General features: G+C 37.8%; 1 protein-coding gene across 1 annotated transcript in view; it reads right to left on the bottom strand.

The window, feature by feature from the left end:
• LOC150081123 (succinyl-CoA:3-ketoacid coenzyme A transferase 1, mitochondrial-like) overlaps window positions 1–24360 on the bottom strand; it is an 82295-nt gene extending 57935 nt beyond the window's left edge. The window contains exons 1-5 of the mRNA XM_090380931.1: window positions 24276–24360; window positions 18397–18505; window positions 8992–9125; window positions 6867–6959; window positions 1716–1865 (exon numbers count right to left, since the gene is read on the bottom strand). Coding sequence (XP_090237057.1) covers window positions 1716–1865; window positions 6867–6959; window positions 8992–9125; window positions 18397–18505; window positions 24276–24356 — 567 coding nt within the window. The 5' untranslated portion in view covers window positions 24357–24360. The remainder of the gene's footprint in view (window positions 1–1715; window positions 1866–6866; window positions 6960–8991; window positions 9126–18396; window positions 18506–24275) is intronic.
• Window positions 24361–25224: the final 864 nt, after the last annotated feature.

The following is a 25224-nucleotide window of genomic DNA, read 5'->3' on the forward strand; positions in this document are numbered from 1 at the left end:
ATTTAATGCGTATGTAACAATTAACGCCACTTGTTAAATTAATAAATTCTTTTATTTTAAGATTTTAATAAAACCAACTAAATGAGATAAACATAAAATTATCAGAAAATTTAAATTTTATTTTTTAACTGATAAAATATTTTCGGCCTATATGAATGGGAGACCAGAGCATCGGCCCAAAGCAAAGTTGTCTAAAGGCAAAGGGTAACTTAGTGGAAGACAGATAATAGAGAAAGTGGAATTTATTATCACATAATTATTGGCTATCTTTATCTACATAATTATTGGCTAGAATATCTGCAAATTTGTGCCATTGTCAAAATGCTGAAGTTCTTTCATTTTGGGAAACTGGTGTCAAAGCCATTGACACATATCAAAGGTGGGTGCTCTGATCTTTTTCATTTCCATTAATTCAGAATTTGTGTGACAATTGTCTCATGGTCTTGTTTGTTGTCGTACAAGGTAGTGGTTGAAGCATTAAAATATCTCTGCTTTTGACTCAGTTTAGGTTGCAGATGGTTCCAAAGGATGGGTAGTGATACTGTTTATGTTGGCTGTGCCACTGCTTGGTATGACGTGAATAATGGTATCGTCACAGTTGTAGATAACGATTATCATTACTGTCATGTTGCTTATCATTGTAGAAAGGCACCACAACACTGAGTAGGTTCTGAGAATTTTCACCATATATGGGAGGATTCCATGCCGCATTATTTCTCAACTTTGGTATTTTATTTTATTATTTTTAAATTATGTAGGTTGTTTTTTTTTTTTTTTTTTTTTGGCTTGTATGCAGGTAGCATACTAAACAATGTTTAGTTTTGTAGCATCATTAAAGCTTCAGTCATTCTCAGCAACTCAAAAAAAAAAAAAAAAAAAATTAAAGTTTTTTTCCACCTGAAATATTGCACTATTCTTTTGTACTTGCAGACTGTCATTTTTTGTCCTACATTAGCTTACCCATTTTGGCTTAGTGTCGAGAATAACCGTAAATTTGGACAATGGCCCAAACGATGCCAATTCATCTTGGTATTTTGCTACGTATGAAAATGATCCGATTGCACCAATCCATATGTCAATGGCCCATTTTGGTCTTTAGTAGATGTACCTATTATACCTCTTAAACTGAATTTGTTTGGTTGAAATTACCGAAAGTGTGAAACAAATGTATTTTAAGGCACTTACTTGGACTTTTTTAAAAAAATTATTTAACAATTAGTGAATCCAATAAAATTAAGAAAACAGTGTTTCATATTGCTTTCGCAAGTATGAGGGCAGCAACTACACTTCCTTAATCAGCTTTATACCAAGAAGATCTGCAGAGTATAAATATATTCTTCCCGTTATACATTTCTTTGATTAAATTGTGAGGCACCTCCGTAGCCAGGTGGGAAGGAGCAGCAGTGCGTAGCATCCGCTTCTTGATTAGACCGGGGTTCGAGCCCGTCACCACCAAATACGGAGGATGTGGAAAGTTCAAGGAAATGACCACCGCATATCCCGGAGCAATATGGCCTTAGTTGCTAATGCTCCTAACAACGACTAAATTGTGCAGTGAAACAGAGTAACTGCATTGTTTTTAGCAGCGATTTTGTTCTGTAGCAAAATGTTTAGAAAAAGATAACAGTAATAACTTCATGTAATACCTTTTACTGTTTGCATTTATTTTTAATGAGAATTTATAATTAAAGCTTAATGAAAGAAAAAAGCTTTACCTCTTTGGGAGGGCTCACAACTGCGGCTGTTCCATCAGCATTTAATTTGACTGCAGCTCCACCTTCTTGCATCTGAGTGCCATAAGCTGCGGGAGTGAAAAATGCAGGGATACCAGCTCCACCTGCCCGTATTTGTTCGGCCAAAGTTCCCTAAGAATGAAATAGTTAAAATAAATAGGGTGCATAGAAATTAATAAATTAAAAACATATTATAAACTCGAATTTCAAATTAAAGCGAGGGTATCTATTGTCACGATATTGGGTTCAAGTGTAATGTAATTTATTTTTTTAAGTAACTTCGTCATTTTTCTCTTTTTCTTTTAGATCCTATGGATTCACTGCCAGCTTATACGCCATTGTTGTATATTGAAATGAAAAACGGCTAAGAACGACGACAAGGCCGTGTTCTGTTTTTTGTTCTCCTCTTGTAAATACAGTAGTAGAGAATAGATCGGATGGAAGAAGGCCTTGTTCCGTCCGATCCGTTCTCCTCCTTAATTGTTAATTGCTGTATATCCTTAATTGCTACATGGACGTCATCACGCCAAGTACTTGTTCAACTCAATTGTCGCATCCTGTGGATGCGACAGTGGAGTTGCCGACCGGGCTAGCCGGGTGGGTAAATTGCCTGCCTGGCAACCCAAAGGTCGCAGGTTCGAATCCCGCCTTGGGCTTTGATAAGAATACAAAGTGCAAACATTTGGAGGGTGCATTATGGCCACAGAAGCCGATGCGCCAACAACTAGCAAAAAAATAAATAAAAAAGACAGTTCAGTGGAACAGATACTTGTCAACAATCTTTGCAATACTGCACCCTTACATTTTCATGCAATAGCGCTACTCTAGTTCAGATATTTTTCTGAGAACTGAGGCCTAAGTTCTTTCAGAGATGTACAATACGATGCAGCATTCCCGACGTCTGCAGGGTTTTGAAAATGCACAAGAACACCATGACAATTCCAGAAAAGAATCACTTACTTTCTCTGATGACTACACCGCCTCAAACATATTTTGTAGCGAACGGGAATGTTTCCATTGCAATCTGAATTCTGTAAAGTAAAGAAATTCATCTCACGATTCTATTTCTGATGATTTCTCTGGTTACGAGCAATCGACATTTTTATGCATTGGGTTTCAATAATTTCTAGAAAAGTTGAGCAGATGGGCTGAGAGGTGGCAACTGAAGTTTAACATTGACAAATGCAAAGTACTGCACATGGGTGCAAAACCCCAAAGTAACATACCAACTGTGCGGTCTACACTCAGGGTAGGGGAGAATGAAAAAGACCTGAGGATAATTGTGCAGTCAGATATGAAGTTTCTGAGCAGTGCAGACAGCTTGCAAGAGCAGCTCATGGGGTTTTGTCAGTAATATAGGAAATTTGCTAGGGAATAAGGAGGTAATTATCCCCTTGTATAAGGCAATGGTCAGGCCACACCTTGAGTGCTGCATACAAGTCTGGAGAACTCATTTTAGGAAAACTGTTGAGCTACTAGAACGAGTACAGAGAAGGGCAACGAGATTAGTGAGTAGAACAAAGGGTTGCTGTTACCAAGATAGACTTTAGTTCTGCAAACTTCAGCGTCTGGAGACTAGGCACCTGCGAGGTGACCTGATTGAGGTGTATAAAGCCTTGAATGGTTTCAGCATGCTCAATGCTGATGGGATTCTTCCTCTTGCTCAGAATAATCACCTGAGAGGGCATAAATTCAAATTGAGGAAAGACAGTTGTAAGATAGATGTGCGGAAATTGCCTTTAGTCAGCGGATGGCTGATTTCTCTTCATCATCATCATCATCATCATCATCAGCCATTTACAATCCACTGCAGGATGAAGGCCTCTCCAGCAACTTTCCAGTTCTGTCCATCTCCGTTGCTGTCTTCCAGCTCCTCTTTGGTACCATTCTGTTATTTTCCTAGTCCATCTGTCATCATGTCTTCAAGATATGTGTCCTGTCCACGACCATTTTACTTCTTTAGTTTTGATAAGAATGTCCTTTACTTGAGTTCGCTGCCTAATCTATGTGTTTCTCTTCTTATCTAACAGTCTGATTCCCAGTATAATTCGTTCCATTCTTCGCTGGGTAGTTCTCAACTTCTCTTCCATTCTTTTGGTGAGTGCCCAAGTTTCACTTCCATAAGTCATGGTGGGGAGTATACATTGGTTCATTACTTTACGTTTCAGACAAATTGGGATATTGCTCCGCAGTATGTGACTATATTTCCCGAATGCTATCCATCCAAAATTTATCTTCTCTTGACTTCCAGCCATTTATCATTATTATAGCGAATGACTTGTCCCAGATAAGTATATGACTCCACCTTTCAATTACTGCTCCTTCAATAATTATGTCCCTTTCTGTGGCATACTTGTTCGTCATTACTTTTGTTTTAGCCATAGTCATCTTTAGTCCAAAATCCTTACTAACTGTGGATGACCGATTAAGATTTTCCTCTAATTTTTTGGAATTGTGGCTTATGAGCACAGTATCATCTGCAAATCGTAAATGGTTTAGGTACTCTCCTTTCTGCGACCAGTCTAATCTTCTGAAAGCTTCCTGAAGGGCAGCAGTAAACAACTTCGGAGATATTGTCTCTTCCTGTCGAACTCCTTTCTCAATTTTAAATTTACTACTGTCTTTGTCTAGTCTAGTAAATAGGTAGTGTTCTCATATATTTTCTTTAAAATTATAATACATGGTGTATCTATGCCTTGTCTTTCCAGTGCCCGAAACATTACCTTATACTGTATGGAGTCAAATGCCTTTTCATAATACACAAATGCGAGGCATAATGGTCTTTTATATTCATTTTCTTTTTCCATTAGCTGTGATATTACGTAAAGGTGATCCATAGTTGAGAATTCTGTCCTAAAGCCAGCTTGCTCTTTCTGTTGATTCTCATCAAGTGTTCTTTCTAATCTGCTGGTAATGACCCTTGTGAACAACTTGTAGATGTGGTATAACAAGCTAATTGATCTATAATTTCCAATTTCTGATTTATCTCCTTTCTTATGCAGCAAAACTATGATTGAATTATTCCACTCCTTAGACGTCACACCTTTTCTAATGCATTTTGCGAAGAGTCTTGTCAGTTTCTGTGTCAGGTCTCTTCCTCCCAATTTTAATAACTCCACAGTAACTTCATCTTCCCCCAGGGCTTTCTGGTTCTTTATTTTCTTCAATGCATGTTGTACCTCATCCGGAAGGTTTGTTTGTTTGTTATTTGGTTTTTAGGAGCATTAGCAGCTAAGGCCATATTGCTCCGGGATTATGCGGTGGTCATTCCCTGACCTTTCCGCATCCTCCGTATTTGGTGGTGACGGACTCGAACCCCGGTCTAATCAAGAAGCGTGTGCTATGCACTGCTGCTCCTTCCCACCTGGCTACGTAGGCGCCTCATCCGGAAGGATATCGGGTATGTCGTATTTGTTACTAATTTGTGATGCATTTTCCCCACTGCTGGCATCAACCACTCGCTCCTTGTATAATTCTCTATAGTAGTCTTCTGCTATTTGAATTATGCCTTCTCTGCTATTTATAAGTACACCATCGCTATTCTTCAGTTTCAATATCATTTGTCTTTCTGTATTACTGCTCGTGGCTGCTGATTTAAGTCCTTAATTTTCCCTTTACGCTTGTTCTACTTTTCTTGTGTTAAACCTTCTTATGTCCTCTCTGAGTCTCTTTCTAATGGCTTTGCATCCTCTGAAAATAAATAACAGTAGTCTTCTCTACTAGAGAAGCGTTATTTATTTGAAGTAGTGCAATACCAGCTATCTCGTTGGGAAGGCACCCACAATATGAGATACTATTAAAACGATGCCTTTTACACTACATACGTGGTTCAAATTTATGGGTTAACTATGGTGTATCTACACCGATATTATATGGCTAATGGCTTTGCATAACTCAGTATACTCAATTTTATCCTTGTCAGTGTTTACCTTGCTCTTCAATTGTCGTATTTGTTTCATCATGACAAGTGTTTCTTGACTAATTTTTTCTTCTTTGGATTTCTTTTTACCTATATGTTTATTTGGCTTTATTGCTTTCAGAAAGTTGAAGCATTCTTCGTCGATATCTTGGTCCTGAACAGTCTGCAGAAGCTGAAACCTGTTCTTAAGTGCCAGTACATACTGCTTTTTCTCTTCTTCTGTTATCTCAAAGACCTTCGTATTATTTACTCGAGTCAGTTTTTTCCTTTCTTTTCTTACATCTATATCAAGTGTGCATCTTACCATTCTGTGATCACTTCCAACATTTACCTTGTTCAGGACGGTAACATCATTCATGATATATGTTCTGTTAGTGAGGATGAAGTCAATTTCATTAGTTGTTAATCCATTTGGGCTCTTCCATGTGCACTTTCTTTTCATCCTTTTCTTGAAAAAAGTGTTAATTACTGACAATCCTCGAGATTTTGCAAATTCCAAAAGTCTTTCACATCTTTCATTTCTTTCACCAATTGCCAAAATTTCCTATAGTTCCCTTTCCTGCACTGTTTTGTCTCTTTCCAACCTTAGCATTGAAGTCCCCCATAATGACAGTGTAATGGGTTTTCTTCTCATCTAGAAGACTCAATTTCGGTGTACATTTCTTCAACTTCTTCACCGTCATGACTTTGATGAATAAATCATTATAACCTTTAGCTTGTACCTCTTAGAAATCCTCAGCAGTAGTCTTGACACCCTTGGTGATGTACTTTTGAATTCCAAAATGTCGTTTTTTATATCTTTATGGACCAGAAAGCAAACTCCAACTTCGCCCCTTTCACTGTTTCCATTGGTATACAGCAGATTTCCACTTGATAAACTTATAAGTGATTAATTTCTTCTTGTTTCAGCCAAACCGATGATATTTCAATTCACATTTCCTAATTCCTTTTCCAGCTCTAATATCCTGTCTTCACCGATTAGTGATCTTACGTTGTACCAGCTGATTGCTGGTACAAGCTTCCATCTATCGTTGTGGAAGTTGACAGCTTAAATAAATTCAATACTGAACTAGAGAAACTTTTGGAGTGAATGAATGGGTGAAACGGGAGGGTGTTTTTTTTTTTTGCTGATGCTGCATAAGCTTGCTTTCTTGCATCATATGCCTCTGCTAATGCTAATTTGTCGAAGCGATCGAATGAATTCAGAAACTTACCATGGTTACTAGTTCTAAGTCAATCTCGCCGGAAAGATACTGTTTCTGAAATGCTGGGTTAGCAGCAACGTAGGAGGAAACCAGGTGTTTCACCTGTAAGAGAATGAGCAAACTTTAATTTAATGAAAAATTAAAAATTTTTCAAATAATCGAACGGTATAAATATAAGATACCTGTGACCAACAACCACGCTATACAAATAACTGTGTAGTATTTTTGTTGGTCGTAGACATTGAAAAACAGATAATGGACTCGTATATTGATATGTGCTAAAGATAGGTGTTCTATGTTGATGTTTTCAAAATGCATAGTTATTACCATGTCCGTTTATGACCGACTGCATTGGAGAACTTTATGGTTTTTACATCCATTGGGAATTTAGGTGTTTGAGTTCTCTCACCCTTAAATACACTAAATATTTTATTCCAAGCCAATATGGAATACAGTAATTAGAAGCGGCACAATACTGCAATATTGTGGTGATATATCTACGAATAGAGTAGCTATAAACAAAAATAGTAATAATTATAGTTAATGAAATATAATTAAAAGTTAAATTGTATTTAGCTTTTAATTTTGTTACCTTCTAAAAGGAATTTAAGGATGAGAGATTTGGGGGAATTAGATCACATTAAGTTTTTAGCATGTGATTGCTATTTGTAAAATGAAATTAGTTCACCGGGTGGAGTGAATGTGATTTTTTTCTCCAAGATCTTTCTATACCACCGCTAGTTTAAGCAATAAAAATCGAAGAATAATCTGGATGTACAACCAGTGGAGATAAGTAAAACTTCTTCTAACAATTATTTTCATAGTTGAGATTAAATGGGCCCAATTGATACGAATTAATTTTTAAAAGCAATTAAAGAAAGCTGTTTCGTTGCAAAACCACGGTTTTAGTGGCAGTTAGCTTCGAATTATACAAGTACGCGTGCATGAGAATGCACAGGATGAACTGGATCAAGTTTGGGTGCGATAAACTTGAGTTGGATACTTCATTTTCGGAAAGATGTAGATCGCTTGGAAATAGTGAAGAGAAGAGCAACCAGATTACTTGAGGTTACAAAGGAATATTCTTACCAAGAAAGGCTGGGGCTGTGCAAATTACAGAATTTGGGAACTAGGCATCTGCGTGTTCACTCTAATTGAAGTATTTAAGGCTAAGTAAACTAAATGCTGATGGCTTACTTACTCATTCTCAGACGCGCAAGGAGGCAATTCAAGTTTTAAAAGGATGGTTGTGAAATAGATGTCCGGAAATTTGTCTTCAGATAGAGAGAGATTTTAATTGATTGATGGAATAAATTTTTTTCCTGTTGTTGTGGAAGTAGGTCGTTTGAATAAATTTAAAGGTTTAACGATCGGGACGTCCTGTGCCTTGTGCAGTATACCATCGAATACCGAAAACTAGGTATTCGATGGTACTAGTGGCCTGTGGGAGTTACCATACTGTGAACACCTTATAGAACATACCATGACGTATCCAGGTCATCGTGCTAAAAGTGGTGTAGCTAAGTATTAAGTGGTGTTCCTAATGCAAAGCTATCCTAGTGTATAATAGGCAACCAAAGATATGCAGATTATATATATATCTTGATTTCTGTTTAGTTAATATTGAGTTGTTGTGTTAGGTTTTTCTGTAATGTAGGCATAAATTCTGTCCACGCCTTCCTGGAATTTTTCTTTCCAAGTCGTTCATTCGCTAGCTGCAGCGGGACGCAGATTTAACCTTTCCTACAACGGGTTTAAAACAGAGCTGTGGTCTCCATTTGGAAAAGGAGGGGGGCAGAGGGTACACGGAAAAGTAAAAACAAACAAACGGAAACAAATATTTATTCAGCATATGGAGGAAGTAATTTAATGAATAGTGTTGCATACATTTCAGCCAAACTGTGCCACAAGTTCCATCCGGTACCTCATGGATGATAAAATGAGTACAGCACTTTGGCCAAAACGAATGCAATGTATGTTTGTTGAATACATGCATGAATTTGGTTTTTAACCCCTATTTCGTTTTCTGTTATATTTCACTCAAATGTTAATTGTATCTGTATCGTTTTGCTTTCAATGTGTTTTAAAATATGATCACTTCACGGGTAAAACAAACAAAAGAAAAAAAACTTACTTGTTTACGTTCGAAGAGAGGTATGAAATTAGAGCCAGAATATCCAGAGGTGCTGGAAATAATTTTCAGGTTTTTAACTCTTAAAAGAAGCAAGCCATCAAGTAAATTTTCGGGTGTTCCAGCATATCCAAATCCTATATTAAAAAATAATGTATTTATTATATTTCCATACTTTCTTTCAAGGGATTACTAAAGGGAGGGTGGATGAGGGCAAGGTGCTTCATACAATGGAGACTAGTTTCGAAATTAAAATTTAGAGAGAGAGAGAGAGAGAGATAATCTTTATTACCCTTCACGGCCATAAAGCCAGGGGCTTACAGTTTCCCAAACTTCCGGGAAAATTGAACAATTATTTACAAAAGGTAATTTTACAAAGAAAACATTATAATACAAAGGAGAGAACTCCTTACGAGAGTTAAATCTGATTGAGCTGGCTTAACATCGAGATAAGAGCACCAGCTCAATTAGACAGGAACAGATGCAAGGTATACATCAGTCATTGCCGATTAGTCCTACTCGTCATAATTTTTTTCCGGTAAGTCCGGTCAGCAGCGAATTTGTTCAGGTCGGCGTCCAGTGCCTGGGTTTGCTTGAGCATCTGCTGAGGAAGGAACCTGTCCGAGAGATGGAGTCGTGCTGAATGTGAGTGGAGCTCGGGATTGGCCCTAAGGGCAGCAGGGGGGATCCTCCAGCCACAGGTATCCCAGAATGAAGGTGTTGCCATTATGCCTGTTATCATCCTGACTGTTGCTAGGAGGCGTTGGTCGTCGACTAAGGTGGGAAGCCGTGGAATTCCGAGAGAGTTGGCAAGCTGTGTGGTCCGAATCAGAGCTGGAAGGTTGTGCTTTCTGTTGGCCCACTTTAGGAGCCAGAATTCTGTGGCAAAGAGTGGTTTCTTTATTGATGGTGCCGCTGACGCCCAAATTTCAGCAGCATAGAGTAAAGGTGGAAAGATAACTGTTCTTATGTACCTCACGGTTATCTTTTTATCTGTGATATGAAGGAGATGTTGTTTTGCTATCCACCGGAGTCTTGAAGCACGTGTGAGGAGCATATCCATGTGGGCGTTGAATCGAAGTTTTGGGTCGAATACAACGCCCAGATCACGATGGCTGGACACAATTGGGATGAGGGTGTTGCCGACCGAAGGCTGGAGAGAAGAAGGAGTTTGCTTCAATGAATACACCATGAATTCGGACTTAGCAGGATTGATCTTGAGCCCAAACTGGCAGAGGTAAGATGTGACTGTGGTGAGAGTGTTGTTAATTTCCACTTTTACCAGATCTAGGTCTTGACCGGGGGTGATGGGAGTGAGTATCTTGATATCGTCCGCATAGCTCAGTAGACATCGAGAATGTGCAACCAGTGGGAAGATAATGGATGAAAACAGAAGGCCCGAAAGGACCCCTCCTTGTGGGACTCCTGCGGTGAGGGATCTAGTAAGGGTGCGATCTCCTGTATGAAGCTTTATAACTCTGTTATTCAGAAGAGAGGAGAGAAAGCATAATATGTTCCCTGTGATCTGGAAGTGGCATTCCAGGAGAGTGAGAAGTTGGTTTACTTGGACGGCATCAAATGCAGCTTCAATGTCTAAGTAAGTCACAGCTAGTTCCTGCCTATTCTCCAATGCTGACAAGATAGTATTTGTGGTGGCTAGCAGATTGGTGATCGTTGATCTGTTTGGAAGGGAGTAGTGAATTTGGGCTGGATTACTGGGCAAGATCTGCTTAGTGAGGATGGGGAGTAAGGCCTTCTCCAGGAGCTTCAGCAGGCTGGAGGAGTTGGAGATGGGTCGGAAGTGTTTAGGTTTCGATGGCGACTGAACTTTGGCTAAAGGTTTGATGAGATAGTTTTTCCACTGCTGTGGGAAAATTTTGTTCGAGAGTAACTGGTTGAAGATAATTAAAAGTGGCTGAATAATGTACGGACTTAGGCATTTGAGCATGAATTGGGGAACTCCATCATCACCGGTGGTTGACGAGGCAGGTAGAGAATTGATGGCTACGATCAGTTGTTGTTTTGTAATCTGAATGTTGTTCAACACTTCTTGCTGGATGGGCTCTGTTAGTAGAGCTAGATCTGAGTTTGGCATAGGATTACGGTTAAATCTTGTGACGAAATCGAGCCACAATTCAGGATCAAGTTGTAAAGGAAAATGAGGGTTCACTTTTTTGTATGGAATTTTTCCTTTAGCCAGCTCACAGTTAACGTATAATTTGATTGCCTCAGATTTCAGGCGATTAAATTGAGCCCGTGCCCTTGAATAAACGATACGATCATTGACGTTTTGCGACTGTTTCCATGTGCGATGGAGCTGTTGCTTCAGCTGGAAACTCATTTTGAGTTCAGAATTCCACCAAAGTCTTGTATATGGACTGATTGTGATCTTTTTAGAGGCAGCATATTTGGCAACCGTGTTGATCCAGTTTGTGAGAATGTTCACAGCTAGTTCTGGGTCACAAGTCTCTAAGGCCACCCAGGGAATGAGAGAGGCGGCTCTGATGCACTTATCTACATCAAGTAAGTTGGGGCTAGTGATGTCAACCTTTGTTGTTGTCCTTCTGGCTTCTAATTTGGGGGCTGGCAGATATGCGGTCATATGTATCGGGACGTGATCAGAGTCAAATGACGTTTCTGTAATGTAATCAAGGGTGCAGGGGAAAGAGGCTAGAACTAGATCTAAGAGGTTATTCCTCCTGGTTGGAGCTTCATTAATAAGTTGTAGGTCAGCACATCCCAAGTGTGCCAGAAGATCCTTTTTCAGATTAGATAGCTGAGGAGGTAAATTGAAATCACCACAAACTAAGTGAGAAGCTGTGGGATGCAGCTGATTGATTAACCAGTTGGAAACTTCAAGGATGATTTGCTGGGATGGCTTTGGGGGTATATACAGCACACAGACGTCAAACGTCACGAAGTTGTATCCTAACGTAACGAGGATTGCTTCATAGTTAGGAGAGTTACTGGATTTATTATCCAATAGCTTGAAAGCGGATTTCTTGTAGAATATTGCGACGCCTCCACCCTTGCGTGCAATCCGAGATGTGAATACCACCCCATAATCAGCTGGGGCAGCTGCCGCTAGGAATTCTTCATCATCATTCAGCCAGGTTTCGGTGATGGCGAGCAGGTCAAAATGTCCGGAGAGCAGAATTTGCTCCATAGTATCAAGCTTGTTCCTAAGACTACGCACATTCTGATAAAAGATGGTGCAGGCAGGTACTCTGGGTACTTTGATACGGACGGGTGGTCTCTGACATGGCACTACTCGATTCAGCACGGTGTGTCTAGGATTGATGAGCACAGGGATCGGCATATTGGTGTTCTGTGTCTGTGATTCTGGTTGCGGTAACAAGATCTGGGATTGCTATGAATCAGGGTACCATTGGTGGGAGTCCTTTCCATTTCTTCTATATCGCTGCCCGAGATATGGCATAACAAGAGCTCCAGCAGGCCAGATTTCAGGATTGAAGAGTGCTTCAAAATCTGCATCAGCAACATCGATCTTAAAGGAGGCGTAGGTGGGATATTTCGTGGACAGCTTAGTGACTCTACCATTCATTTTGACTGCCGCAAGAAGGTTTTCCACATCATCAGCTGAGGTAGCAGGGGAGAGCCTACTAATGAAGACATTACGCATCCGCTTGTCCATCATTCTAGTGTTCGCAATTTGCATCTTGCTGAAGTGCAAATTGGTTCCAATAACTTTAAGATTGGGGCTCAGTTCCTTAAGAGTTGGATTACGGGTCAGTGTTTGTTCTTTTGTTCTTTGGCTTGCAATCATTGCATACGTTGTAGTGTCTCTATGGGTCTTTACATTAGATACAATCGTAGCCCCTGTATAATGGTTACCCCTCACGTTGTTTGAGGTGGAGCCACAATTGCGATGCACTTCCGCAGCCAGAGCATTATCCGGTCTCGAGCGCGAGGACCCCATATGTGAGTTTTGTGATCGCGAAAAGGTGCAATTTGGCAGGTTTTGCTCCTGATGACTTCTATGGATCTTCTGGGAGGCAGTATTTCCAGAGTATTCGCGGGCATCTGCTGTGATTTCAGGGTACACAACTTCAGACTCACATCTTGTAAGAATGGGGGATGGAGAGGAGTCATGTGATAATAAAGATGGGGTGGTTTGGGTAGGAGCTCTCGGTTTCGCATGAACGTGTCCTTCCGGAGGATGCTGCTCATGATGGTTAGTTTGAACGGCAAGATCACAAACAGAGTGCTTCAGGTCATCAAAGTTTTTCCCCAACACCTCCAATGTTTTGTGCATGCATTCATTTTGTTCTCGTAGTCGCTTGTTTTCAAGCAGTAAGTCTGCGAGGATATTATTAATTGGGGATAGCTTCTTACATAGAGTTGTCTCGATATTTGTGAGGAGCGAGACAAGAAGTGGACTGTGTTCGAGTGATGCTTGATTAACTATTGCTGAGATCTCTGTTGATAGGATGTTATCCTGTTGGGAACTACTTGATTTTTGCATGATGAGATTTTGTTCTGCCAGTAATGAGTCAGGGCTCAATTCCACATGTGAATCTGACGATCTCAGTTTTTCCGTGTCTACTTCAGGTGCGGGTTGGGTCCTGTGCTCAAGTGAATCCGAAATTTGGTTAACGTCGTTGTTAGAAGTTTCACCAGTTGTTCCTAGTGACTGCATATAATTTTCTCCCTTACAGGGGGGACACTGCCATACTTTCCGTCGCTGCTTCCCGAGCCTCTTTAGGTCCGACGCGAGACATTCGCTTCCGTATGTCTTGAGACAGGAAGTACATTCTATAGCTACGTCCGGAACAATGCCACAAATTACGCAGCTTTCATTATTTGGGTGATCTTGCTTTGAAGGCATTTTCGGATTTTAGGCGCAGATAAAAGGATTACGAGTGGGTTGAAAAAGAGTTTACAATTGTGTTTAGTAGTCAAAGTAAAAGTGGTCTGTTGAGAGCGTTTTCCAGGCAAAGCTGACAATTTCCAAAACTTCGTTGCCAGGCAAATAGCAGACAAATAACCAAACGCTTGATTGCCAAGTTCCTTCCAGCTTGTTGCCGAAGGCAGTCTCATAAGTAGAGCGGGAGCGTAAATAGGTCGGAGTTGTAAACGTCCTGCAATACGGGGGGTCGACTGGCGAATAACTCCCAACACAATGCAACTGCTTGACCTTGTGATACAGTAGTGGGCAAGAGTTAGTGAGCAGTGAAGGCTAGTAACCAAGGAGTTAACATCCGGGCATTGAGACATGCAAAGGCGGCAAATGTGAATACAGTACAGGCAAGAAAAAATCAAGTAAAAAACAATAATTACCTAAAGATTCATGGTATTCATCTTCACCAAGGATGCAGGATAACTTAGGAAGTCACTATACGAACATATTACTCAGACTCGCTAAAAAAAATACATTAAACACTGAAAACTTGAGGAGCTCCTAAAGAGAGAGAATCTTTATTGCAACATTTGATTGTAACTGTTACAAGGTTAAATCTGTTGCAATTCGCAACTTATTTGAAAATGTTTGAGGTGGAAACGTATAGTTTGAAAAAAAAAAAGTGTACATATGCGTGTACAGGCATTCACGTAAAATGCCTGCATATTCAAGGCTTGGACAGCTTATGAAGAAAGCCTTATTTGTTCCACGACAATACGACTAATTGCATTCACGGTTGTAAAGACATTCCAAAATTTCATTAGTCTGGAGAATTCGAATTCCACCCTCTTCAAATTAAGGGGTTGGATTCAAATTCCAGTCAGCAATCTACATTGAATAAAATCTTTCTATGCCACCCTGCAGCGTAGAACGAGATTCCGCTATGTTCCCCTAATAGCAGGTAGTGAAAAAAAGAGAACCAGTCTTTAATTTGTAGAAGGAATACAAATTATTCTCAAATGTTTCGTGGTGCTACTTCTTCAATGATTTAATTGCTGTCTTTATGACGGCAAATTCATTCACTGAAGAAATGGTACAGGCTGTACCGTGAACCGTCTGAATATTATCTCCTTGGCTTCGAGAAATAAAAGACGGATTGCACTCTACGTAGGTTGAAGTATTTACATTTTCACTATTTCCGTTGACGAAAAGACAGCTGTTTGTGGCCATTATATTGCATATTTTATAATTGGAAAATTAGACACAACCATCGCGGCCTATTTTGCTTGCAATGTCCTTGAAAAGGTGAATTACTCTACAACAGCAAGACTGTAATTATTCTTTGCAGTTATTATGGCCAGAATCTACTCATTGAAAGTGTCTGCAGTTTTGTCTTCTTCGTAAATGGTAAAAGCCACTTCTGTTACAAGTCTACTATCCAAATCTGATCCATGTTACTCACTTAGTCCATGGTCATTGATTGGCTGAGGAAATTAACAATTTGTTTCTAGTAAAAAAGATTTTGTCAAAAGCGCCTTTGAGATTAGCAACTTGCAGATTTATTCCACCTACTCTTCCTCTCCCACCTGATCCTGTTCTCACAAGATGAGGAGCATGATTACAAGCTGCGTCGCTTTATGCTAAAAATTTCGATTCTATAAAAGAATTTCTTGATTCCTTGGCATTCAGCGACTATTTGTAGTGCTAAGGCATGCTTTCTGATTCTTTGGCTATAAAACATTTATCGTTCATCCACGACCCATTTCATGGGTTACGTAGTTGTATAACCAAGCTTGAAATGTGGGGACTTTCTTTGAGCAGCGCAATTGGAGAGATGAAAAAAAACTGAACTCCTGGAGGCACAGGAGAAGAAAATACAATAATGTTTTAGAAAAGAACTTAGGATTTCGCACTTTAAGGAAAATAGATGAATTAATGAAAGATATGAATATTTAATGAAAATAGTGAATGTAACGAATGGTGAGAAGTGAATAATGAATATTTAATGAAAATAGATGAATATGGAGAAGGAAATGAATTTCCATTTCAATTAGGGGCTTCAAAAGCTCACATTTTTAAATACATCCCACTGACTTGCGTAGAATTAGAAAGATCATTCTCTGTATATAAAATGATCTTGGAAGATAGACGCCACGAATTTACAATGGACCACTTTGAGAAATATATTATTTTGTATTATAAACAAAAATATTTCAGATGATTTTGAAAGTTGAAACTTTTCATAAACGGTTTAATTACTTTAACATGTTGATTGTGGTTCAATTAATTGTAATATTTTGAAGACTAAATTCACAAGGCATAATATGTTATGGGTTCAGATTAACTATATAATATTGGTGTAAATAATTGAAGATAATGATAATATTTTGACCACTTGAAAATAGTCTTCAAAATATCATTATCTTCACCATCTCTCATATTGTGGAATTAACTTCGCAACCATGATGCCATGTCTGCATTATCAGGGTACCTGCCCGCCCACCGATGAGCGAGCTAACAAGCCACGAACCGCGTCTGGGTGGTTGCTGCCCACTGAGAATACATGTAAATAACAGTAGTCTCCTCTACTAGACAAGCCTTATTTATTCGACGTAGTGCAATACCTGGTATCTCGTTGTGAAGGTAGCCACAATATGAGATATAATCAAACGATTCCGTTACATATAAGATCTTTATCTTTATAAATAAGATCTTTATTTATAAAAGAATTTCTTGATTCCTTGACCAAGTCACTACTTATTAGTTAAATTTATGGTAAAGTATGGTGTATTTACACCAATATTAATAATAAATAAATTTCCTGTTTATACTCCTGGACGACCAAACGGTCAGAGGAGTTCACAAGATAGATAAAATACAAGAAACAGCACCGTATTTAGCAGTCACGGGCTTGAACCCGGTCACTCAAGGCAGGTATATTTATGCCCCCGCGCTTGACCACTCGGCTACGGCGGCCATTAATTGTAATAAATCAGTAAAAATTGAACATTTTTACATTTATAATTCGATGTCTAGCGATGACTCAATTATCTATTAGCCGTAGCTTATTCTCTCAGAAATTCAAAAGCTGCGTGTTGAACTTGTAAAGAAAAAAAAGAAAAGAAATTTGTACCCGCAAAACGGATTTTTTTAAGTGAAAGAGAATCGCAGCCAATTTTCCCATGCACTATGCAAATGGCCTGTGAATATCGATATAATATATAGCATAATATGGCCTTAGATGCTAAAATGCTATATAAATCACAACGGCTAAAACTAATCATTTTTATTGCAGATTCTCGTAGATCTAAGGTTAAATTTTTCTAGCAGGGATAAGGAGGTTATTATCCCCTTGTATAAGGCAATAGTCAGGCCACACCTTGAGCACCGCGTACAGGCGAGAAGCTTCATTTTAGGAAGAATGTAGAGTTGCTAGAACGGTACAGAGAAGGGCAACAAAACTGGTGAGGGGAACAAAGGGGGTGCTCTTACGAAGAAAGTCTTAAGTGCTGCAAATTGCAGCGTCTGGAGATTAAGCACCTGCGAGGTGTTTTAATTGAGGTGTATAAGGCCTTGAATGTACTGAGCAGGCTAATTCTGATGGGATTCTTCCTCTTGCTCAGATTAAAAATCTGAGGGGCATAAACTGAAATTGAGGAAAGGCAGTTATAGAATAGATATGCGGAAATTTGCCTTTAGCCAGCGGGTAGTTCATTGCTGGAACAAACTTCTATGCCTTCCATCTGTCATTGTGGAAGTTGATAGCTTAAATAAATTCAAGGAAGAGTTGGACAAACTTTTGGAGTGAATGGATGGGTGAAATGGGAAGTTTTTTTTTGTTTTGTTTTTTTTTTTTTTTTGCTGGTGCTGTACAAGCTTTTTTTTTCTTGCAAATAAAGTACTTTTTCCTAAGGAAAAAGTGCTTTATTTGGAGTTCATGACTGATGCACCATTTGATGATTTTTAAAATAATAAATAAACAAATTTATAAAAATAAATATGTATGAAAAAATGTATATCTCGGGGTTATGTTGCAATGGATGCTCACTGGCAGCTGCATTTCGGAAAAAAAAAAAAACTGTGCCATTTCTGAATGTTCAAGTTCCATGTGATCCGAATTCTGCCATATGATTTAAAATATGAATATTGCCTAAAATAAAACTTTTGTCTTATATCAATAATCGAATAAGTGTCCTTTATTAAAATTTTCGTTATTATTAATTTTCAGAATTCGTTCCAGCGTGCATTGTTTTGGGGTTGGTATGATTAATCTTGCGTTAATTTTCCTTTTTCAATTCAGGAGAATTTGTCTTTGTGGAACTGGCAGAAATTAGATGCAAACGTACTTTCAAAATAGAATAAAGAAGAATTTTTTGAACAGACAAAAGTAATTGCAATGGAAAGTAAATTAATACCTCGTGTAGCATACGTTACGGAAATGGTGGATATTGACTTATCTGTTCGTGAATGGATAAGTCAATACAGTTTAGATATTTTGCGTTAAAAATTTAAATTCATATATAATAGCCATACAATTTTTTCCTTACCTCCGATCAAGATATTTGCACCATCTGGAATGTCCCTCACGGCTTCAAGAGCAGTTTTGTAGAATTTCATTTGTGGGCGATTGCGGGTACAAGCAAGAGCAGAAACAGACTGAAATAAGAAGAGACTTTATAAAAAGTTTGATAAAATCTTAAATATTAGTAATTTAAATAGTAGTTAATCAGTTAAACATCGTGAACTGCCTCTCACGTGACCATGAAATTGTGTAATTTCAAAGCATTTTGAAATGAGAACCGCAGAGAGTGGATATTTTATTTTGGTTATTAGTTTAACTGGATTTTGTTCAATATAAAAGAGATAAGAGGAGAAGATATGAGTTCGAAACAGAGCAATTTGTATATTAAGGAGGAGATTGAGTTTATAAGAGGATTTATTAGCTGACTGCATTTTGGATAGAGTTTAAGAGAAGTTTTGAGGCTTCCCCAGATGGTGGGTAAACTATTCCATGACTGGGCGAATTTCAGATTTTTACAGTCAGTAGCTGTTTAGATGAAAAGTGAGAGTGAAAAAGAAAATCGAGTTGTTTTTTTTTTTCGCTAAGGTGGAAGCAATATGTTATATGGTTACAGTAAGAAAAGTTTGGGCTATCCCCAATAACGATATGTCGCGTTGTCGAAAAATCTGAATTGTTGAAGTGAAGTTAAAAGGGCAACACACTGTTTTGCGATAACTGGATTTTGGAAGTTTTTTTTTTTACTCCACTCCAGTAGAGATTAACCTGGAGATAATTCCACCTTCCCATAGTGCACTGTTTGCGTCTCAGCCCTAATCCTTAAAACACTGGCCGAATGAACTATATTAGTATATGACACGTAGAAACCAAACAAGTTTGTAAAAATGTGCGCGGAAATGTAATTCACGAAGTGCGTTACATATCCGCGTGCTCGAATTTTCTTCTTAAATTAACTGAATTTATTATTATTTTTTAAATTTTTCTGCCATTAATAGAAATGAAAAGTTAAATATATTCATCTCATCAATTAATTACTAAGATTATAATTTTATAGAACGTTTAATAAAACTACCGTTTTCCGTTCTCTAAACATAGCCGTTCAGTTTAATTACAACTGCCAGAGTAAATACTGTAACTATAATTATATTAAAGAATCCGGGAAAAAATCCTACTGAACCTAAATCAGTAGATTTAGGTTCCTATAGCTATACAGACCTATAGCTTTATTGCCTATTCTAGGGAAAATAATGGAACGCCCACCCTTCTATAGACTTAATTTATGTTATACTGAAGCCCTCCGTAGCCGAGTGGGCGGGAGTGCAGTAGCACACGCTCTTTGAGTAGACCGGGTTTCAAGCCCCTGACTGCTGAATACGGTCGATCTGCCAACCCGCACTGGACCAGCGTGGCAGTTTATGGTCCATTTCCCTCAGCATGAATTGTTGAGGAGGCTTCCACCCTGCAGTGGGTTGATAATGGCTGCACTTTACTTTACTTAACTTATACTGAAGCCCAGTGAATGACAAAATCTCTACATGGCTGAACATACCTGAATTGACTCAGAAATTACCGGACTTGACCCGATTTGACCCCCTGCCTCTGATGACTCCTTTGGCTCATTGCCAGGGGGACCATAGAGGTAGAAAAATAACCAAATGTGATTGATGGGAATAAAGGCAGGCTGGTACTGACTTCATCATAGCATACGTCCAACCAAAACAGACAGATTTCCCAAACATAACAACACTCACGGAAAGGACTTTAAAGAGACTGGTATAAACATGCAGCCAGGGTTACCTGTCAGCTGGAAAAAACTAATAAGCTGTAGGTTTCTGAAGTATGCTAGTATGAATGAGGATTGAATGAATGAGAACTGGAGTGAATGCAAAGGTGCGAGTATGAAAGGAAATGCTAGGAAGGGTGAGTGAATGATAATTTATACCCCTGGGTATGTGGGGGATAAATTTGTGAGAAGGGGTGAGTGCTGAAAGAGTAAATGTGGAAATTGAGTAAAATTGGCGAATGACTGTGGAGTCTGAGTGAAATGCGCTGTGTGAATGCAAGGGTGTAAAAGTGTGTGCCTGGATGAGTGAAAGAATGCGAGAAAGTGTTGAATATATAAATGTCGAAAGCAGAATGTAAAAAGTATGACAGGAAATTTGAAAAAAAAATTAGTATTTGTATAATTATTATATAAATGTGTTGTTTTTTTTGTTCATTTAGATATGTAGATAAATATTCTCCTAAATTTGATTATTTTTATATCATTTAAATTGTGTGAGCTTTCTTTAAATTATTTGCTTGTTTAAATTGTTGCTTTGTCTTTAAAGCAATGGTTAATCAAGTACTGTATTGGATTATTTTAAAAGCAATAATTGGACAGGCAGGATTGACAGCTTGATGTCAATTTTGCTTGTTTAATAAGTCACCCCTCCCTGGTGTGAATGAGGATGATTTTTTTTCTTTTTTAATGAAAACCCCAAACACGAGAGGTATTAGAACCTATTGTACTTAGTACCGTGCTAGGGTTGGAGGTTGAGAAGACGAGAGAAGATATTTGTTGACATTGGACTTTCAGGAAATAGGTACAAAGGAAGGTTGTTCCATAACACTGCAGTTGAATGAATAAACGAGGAAGATGAAAAGTTGGTTCTGTGAGTTTGAAGTTGGACAGTAAATGGATGTTGGCTGGTGGCGGCACGAGTTCTGACTGTTTTGAAAGAGACAGCAGGAATTATAGAAGCCAATTCAGAAGAACAGTGCCCATGGAAGTATCTGTGAAAAGGCATGCAGCAGAAACAGTACGTCTATGAGACAGCGAGTGGAGAGACTCTGTTAGAGATGAATCATTAATTAACCTAACTGCCCTCTTCTGAATGGAATCTAAAAGCCTGAGAGAGGTTTTGGGGGCACAGCCCCAGATGTGGAGAGTTTTACAACCGCCTAGAAACAATATACAGGCAATTCTCGCTTTACGAGTTCCCGGGTTTACGAGTTTTTTTCTCCCAAGTATCAAGTATCAACAAAATCGAAAATATGAACATTAATTGCAAAAAATGAATGTTAAACATTCATAAATACCCCATTCCAAACCACGTGCGTAGCTGTACAATACAGTGTACTCCGCTTTACGATATTAATCAGTTCCAGAGACACCATCGTATCGTTAAAACATCGTAATGTGAACCCAATAACACATTGTTTTTTGGTGATTCTTTCAAGATCTCGGAGTTGAAATTTTCGCTCTATAACTAAGCTATTTATCTCTCTAAAATATCATTTTTAATGTCACGAGCGTGAACTAAGGCCATATAAAAGGTTGCGAGCGTGGTTTGTAAATTGTATTAGTTACCAATTCAAATCATTAAAATGCACTACACTTTCATCGTTATCATATGTTCCGTTTTAAGAATCAATTCTTAACGCCTTTGTGATATTTTTCTGAAGCACATTTCTGTAGGTAACGACCATAAAACAATTTGTACTTTCCGGTTTATTGGACTTTTCTGTTACTGCAAGCAGTTATAAACGGGTAGTAAATTCCCTCAGCATGAATTGTTGAGGAGGCTTCCATCCTGCAGTGGGTTGATAATGGCTGCACTTTACCTTTTTACCTTTTTAGTAAACTCGATCTTGCATTTGCGAAAATACCGATAGCTGGAATTGTGTGGTTTTTTACGTTATCATGGTGAAATGTGTTTACCCTTTACTGAAATCTTCAATCGTATAAAAAAACAAATTTTCAGAATCTTCTCTTCATTGCTTTTTTTTTAGCTTCGTAAACTTGTTACTCCACGCGAATGGTGTTAGTTGCAATTTGTGCGTGCCGTTAAAAAATGCTTATGCATGCAGTCGTGAAATTTATAATTAAAAGAGATTATATTGGAAACAAGCGCCTCTTGAAACATTTCTGAAGACGACGACTCCTTGTGCAACAACCAACGAGTGCCGAGCCAATAATGAATGATCAACGGGTGTGCATTTAGTCGATGATGATGATGAATAAACATTCTTTAACATTTGTAAGTCGTAAATAATTTCTCTATTATTATAATTTGCCTGATTTTAAAGGCTACGTTTTCATTTCTTTCGATAAATCAATCATTGTTTAAACATAAACTAATTAGCTAGCTAATTTCATTGTTAAGAACGTAACTCCTATTTTTAACCTTATGTCTATGGGAAAGAAATTCCCGCTTTACGAGCGTGCGCTAGGAACGAATTAACTCGTAAAGTCGAGAACTACCTGTACATGTATGTTTTTTTAATTTATTTATTTTATTTATAAAAAATATTCACATACAAAATATAAATTAAATACATATACTTCTTTGAATTAAACTTATAAAATAAAATATCACACGTAAAAACAAACAAACAAATGCATTTTTTTTTTTCTTTCAAAGTCAGTATAAGGTACCCCTCATGTTGGACAGACAATTTGTGATCGAGACCCGCTAATACAGTATTCGTAAAATGCTAACATATTGTGATTTTCTCTTGTAGAGAAGATGTCTTCATTTTGAATTTAAAATGATGTTTTGAATTTAGATCAAATAAAAATAGGATAATAAATATAATGTACAGGATATTAAGAAATATTAAAATTTTGAAATATTATATTTTAAGTCAGGTTACCCCTCGTGTTAAGCTACATGACGAACAGCATGGGCATGAACTGAGAAAATTAGTTGTTAATGGAAGGGAAAAAGCACTTTATTAGAGGGGCCATGTTTTTAATCGACTTTCTTTTTTGTTTAGTGAAAAAAGGTTAGGTTTTTTCTGTGAAATAATACTAATAATAAAAATACTTCTTTTAACAATAAAAACAAGACAAATTAAATAATATAATTAATTATATTTTTCCGCTGAGTCAATTTTTCATTCATCATTTTGTAGTATTGCTTTTGGCGTTTCGGCGGTCAGTATTTTATTTTATTTTTCTTTTTGTTGAAGTCCACAACTTATTTACTACCGAAAAAACTCTTTCCGTTGTACCATTGGTTCCTGGCAAACATAATGAGGATGATTTGCATTATGGAGACTACATGTCCAATCCGGGACAGTTTGCAATGCGGGGCAAACGACTGAAATCCGGGACGTCTGGTCACAAAAAATACGTGACTTTTCAAATTTCATTTTCTGTTTGGTCGACTTTGACAAAAATATCTGTGTTTTTATTTGCCTTTAACAACTTGGTGGAATTTGATTATAACTGCTACAGTAGCAGCAGCGGCTATCCATAGATCCATCAGTTAGCTTTCGTTGTAAACAAAACACTATTGGTTAGTGTTTTGTTTACAACGAAGGCACATGCCATTTTCCGAAGCGGATCAGATGTTCATAATTGAACATCCACGATCTTCTGATTTTTAGCATTGGGAATACTAAAAGATGGTGAGGAGATACTAATAACCTTTATATTAGAAGAGGTAAAGCCTTTATCGAACCAGAAATTTCAACGAAAACTTTAAATACTGTACTAATACGAAGTTAAGAGTTGAGTGAGTTGATGGCGAAAAAAAGGTTTGTGCTTGCATTTGGGAAGGAGGACACTTCGATATTTATTTACACTTCTATTATAATTATAATAATAATTCAACTAAAACTTATTGTAACATTATTACAATTATATTATTAATAATAATTGAAATAAAACTGAAAATATTCAACGAGTTGCGTGCCTTTTCAATGAACCTGTACACATATCTTACTGGTAACTTACGATTGCTAAAACCCACTATAAAAAATCGGGAATGGTAAAAATTCGCGAATACTGAATATTCGTTCTATTTAATTATATCAAAACTATATAATTTATCACTTTCATTCGATTATTGTATAAGAATGCATCATCGTCCTTCACTTCCATTCTCTCTCTTACTTTCTAGCACACCCATTCCATACCTTTTGTGGTACAAATCCAAATTTGTAGTCTCTGCTGATTGAAGCGGATGTATACCTTAATTTTTCCACACTGCGAATCATAGTGGATAATAAATGTAATTCCTTTTAATTCCTTTTCAAAAATTTAAGGTCCGCATTCTTCAAGAATGACAGGAAAGGTAGACGGAACTATTACATTAGTGACAAGCCCATTTTGGGAAATTTTATACTTTCCTTCTCGAAGTTTTTCGCTTTCCGGTAGTGTTTATAACTAACAAAGCACGCATGGTGATTTATCAGTTTCAGAACCACGCCGAAACATATTGAGATCCTTTTTGGCACTGTTCCAAAACAAGATTATCTCTAGACGTATGTTACGTTAGAATCTGCAATTTGTGGATAAACCCGCAATGAACGCACATGGTCGGGAGATTTGGGGGGAGGGGGTATTTAAAAGTTCAAAGCGATAAGCACAGGTTACATACACGCGCGCTACAACAATAGATAAAAATAGAATTTTTATGAACGGCATATCTAGTATTCACAAATGGGAATTCGTATATATATATATATTTAATAATGTATGTTTATACATTATAATACGAAATGTGTACAATATTGGTGGATATCAAACACAGTCGAATTCATTAATAAAAATGAATTCCCATGCCGGAATAATGGTTTCCGCACTCTTATCTCATTTAAAAAGGTCAGTTTTAGATTTTCGATCGTTGGGTTTCCCAATGAGTTATTCTTGATTTCCATCCCAAAAAAAACCTAACTTCTGGGAACGTGAACACGCTTTCAGCAGTTTTCGGCTTAAATTGACTTATCATTCATTCCTGTTTTAAGTCTATTACGTGTTATGATCTGATTCCGCTCTTCTGATGTCCTGATATAAGACTGAGATTGGCAACTCTCCCTCCTCCTGGGTCTTTATTTCTCTCTATCCCTGCTGATTCTTATTGGC

This window comes from Mastigoproctus giganteus, chromosome 9 (genome assembly GCF_048544385.1).
Source record: "Mastigoproctus giganteus isolate SK-2022 chromosome 9, ASM4854438v1, whole genome shotgun sequence".
NCBI classification, from domain to species: domain Eukaryota; kingdom Metazoa; phylum Arthropoda; class Arachnida; order Uropygi; family Thelyphonidae; genus Mastigoproctus; species Mastigoproctus giganteus.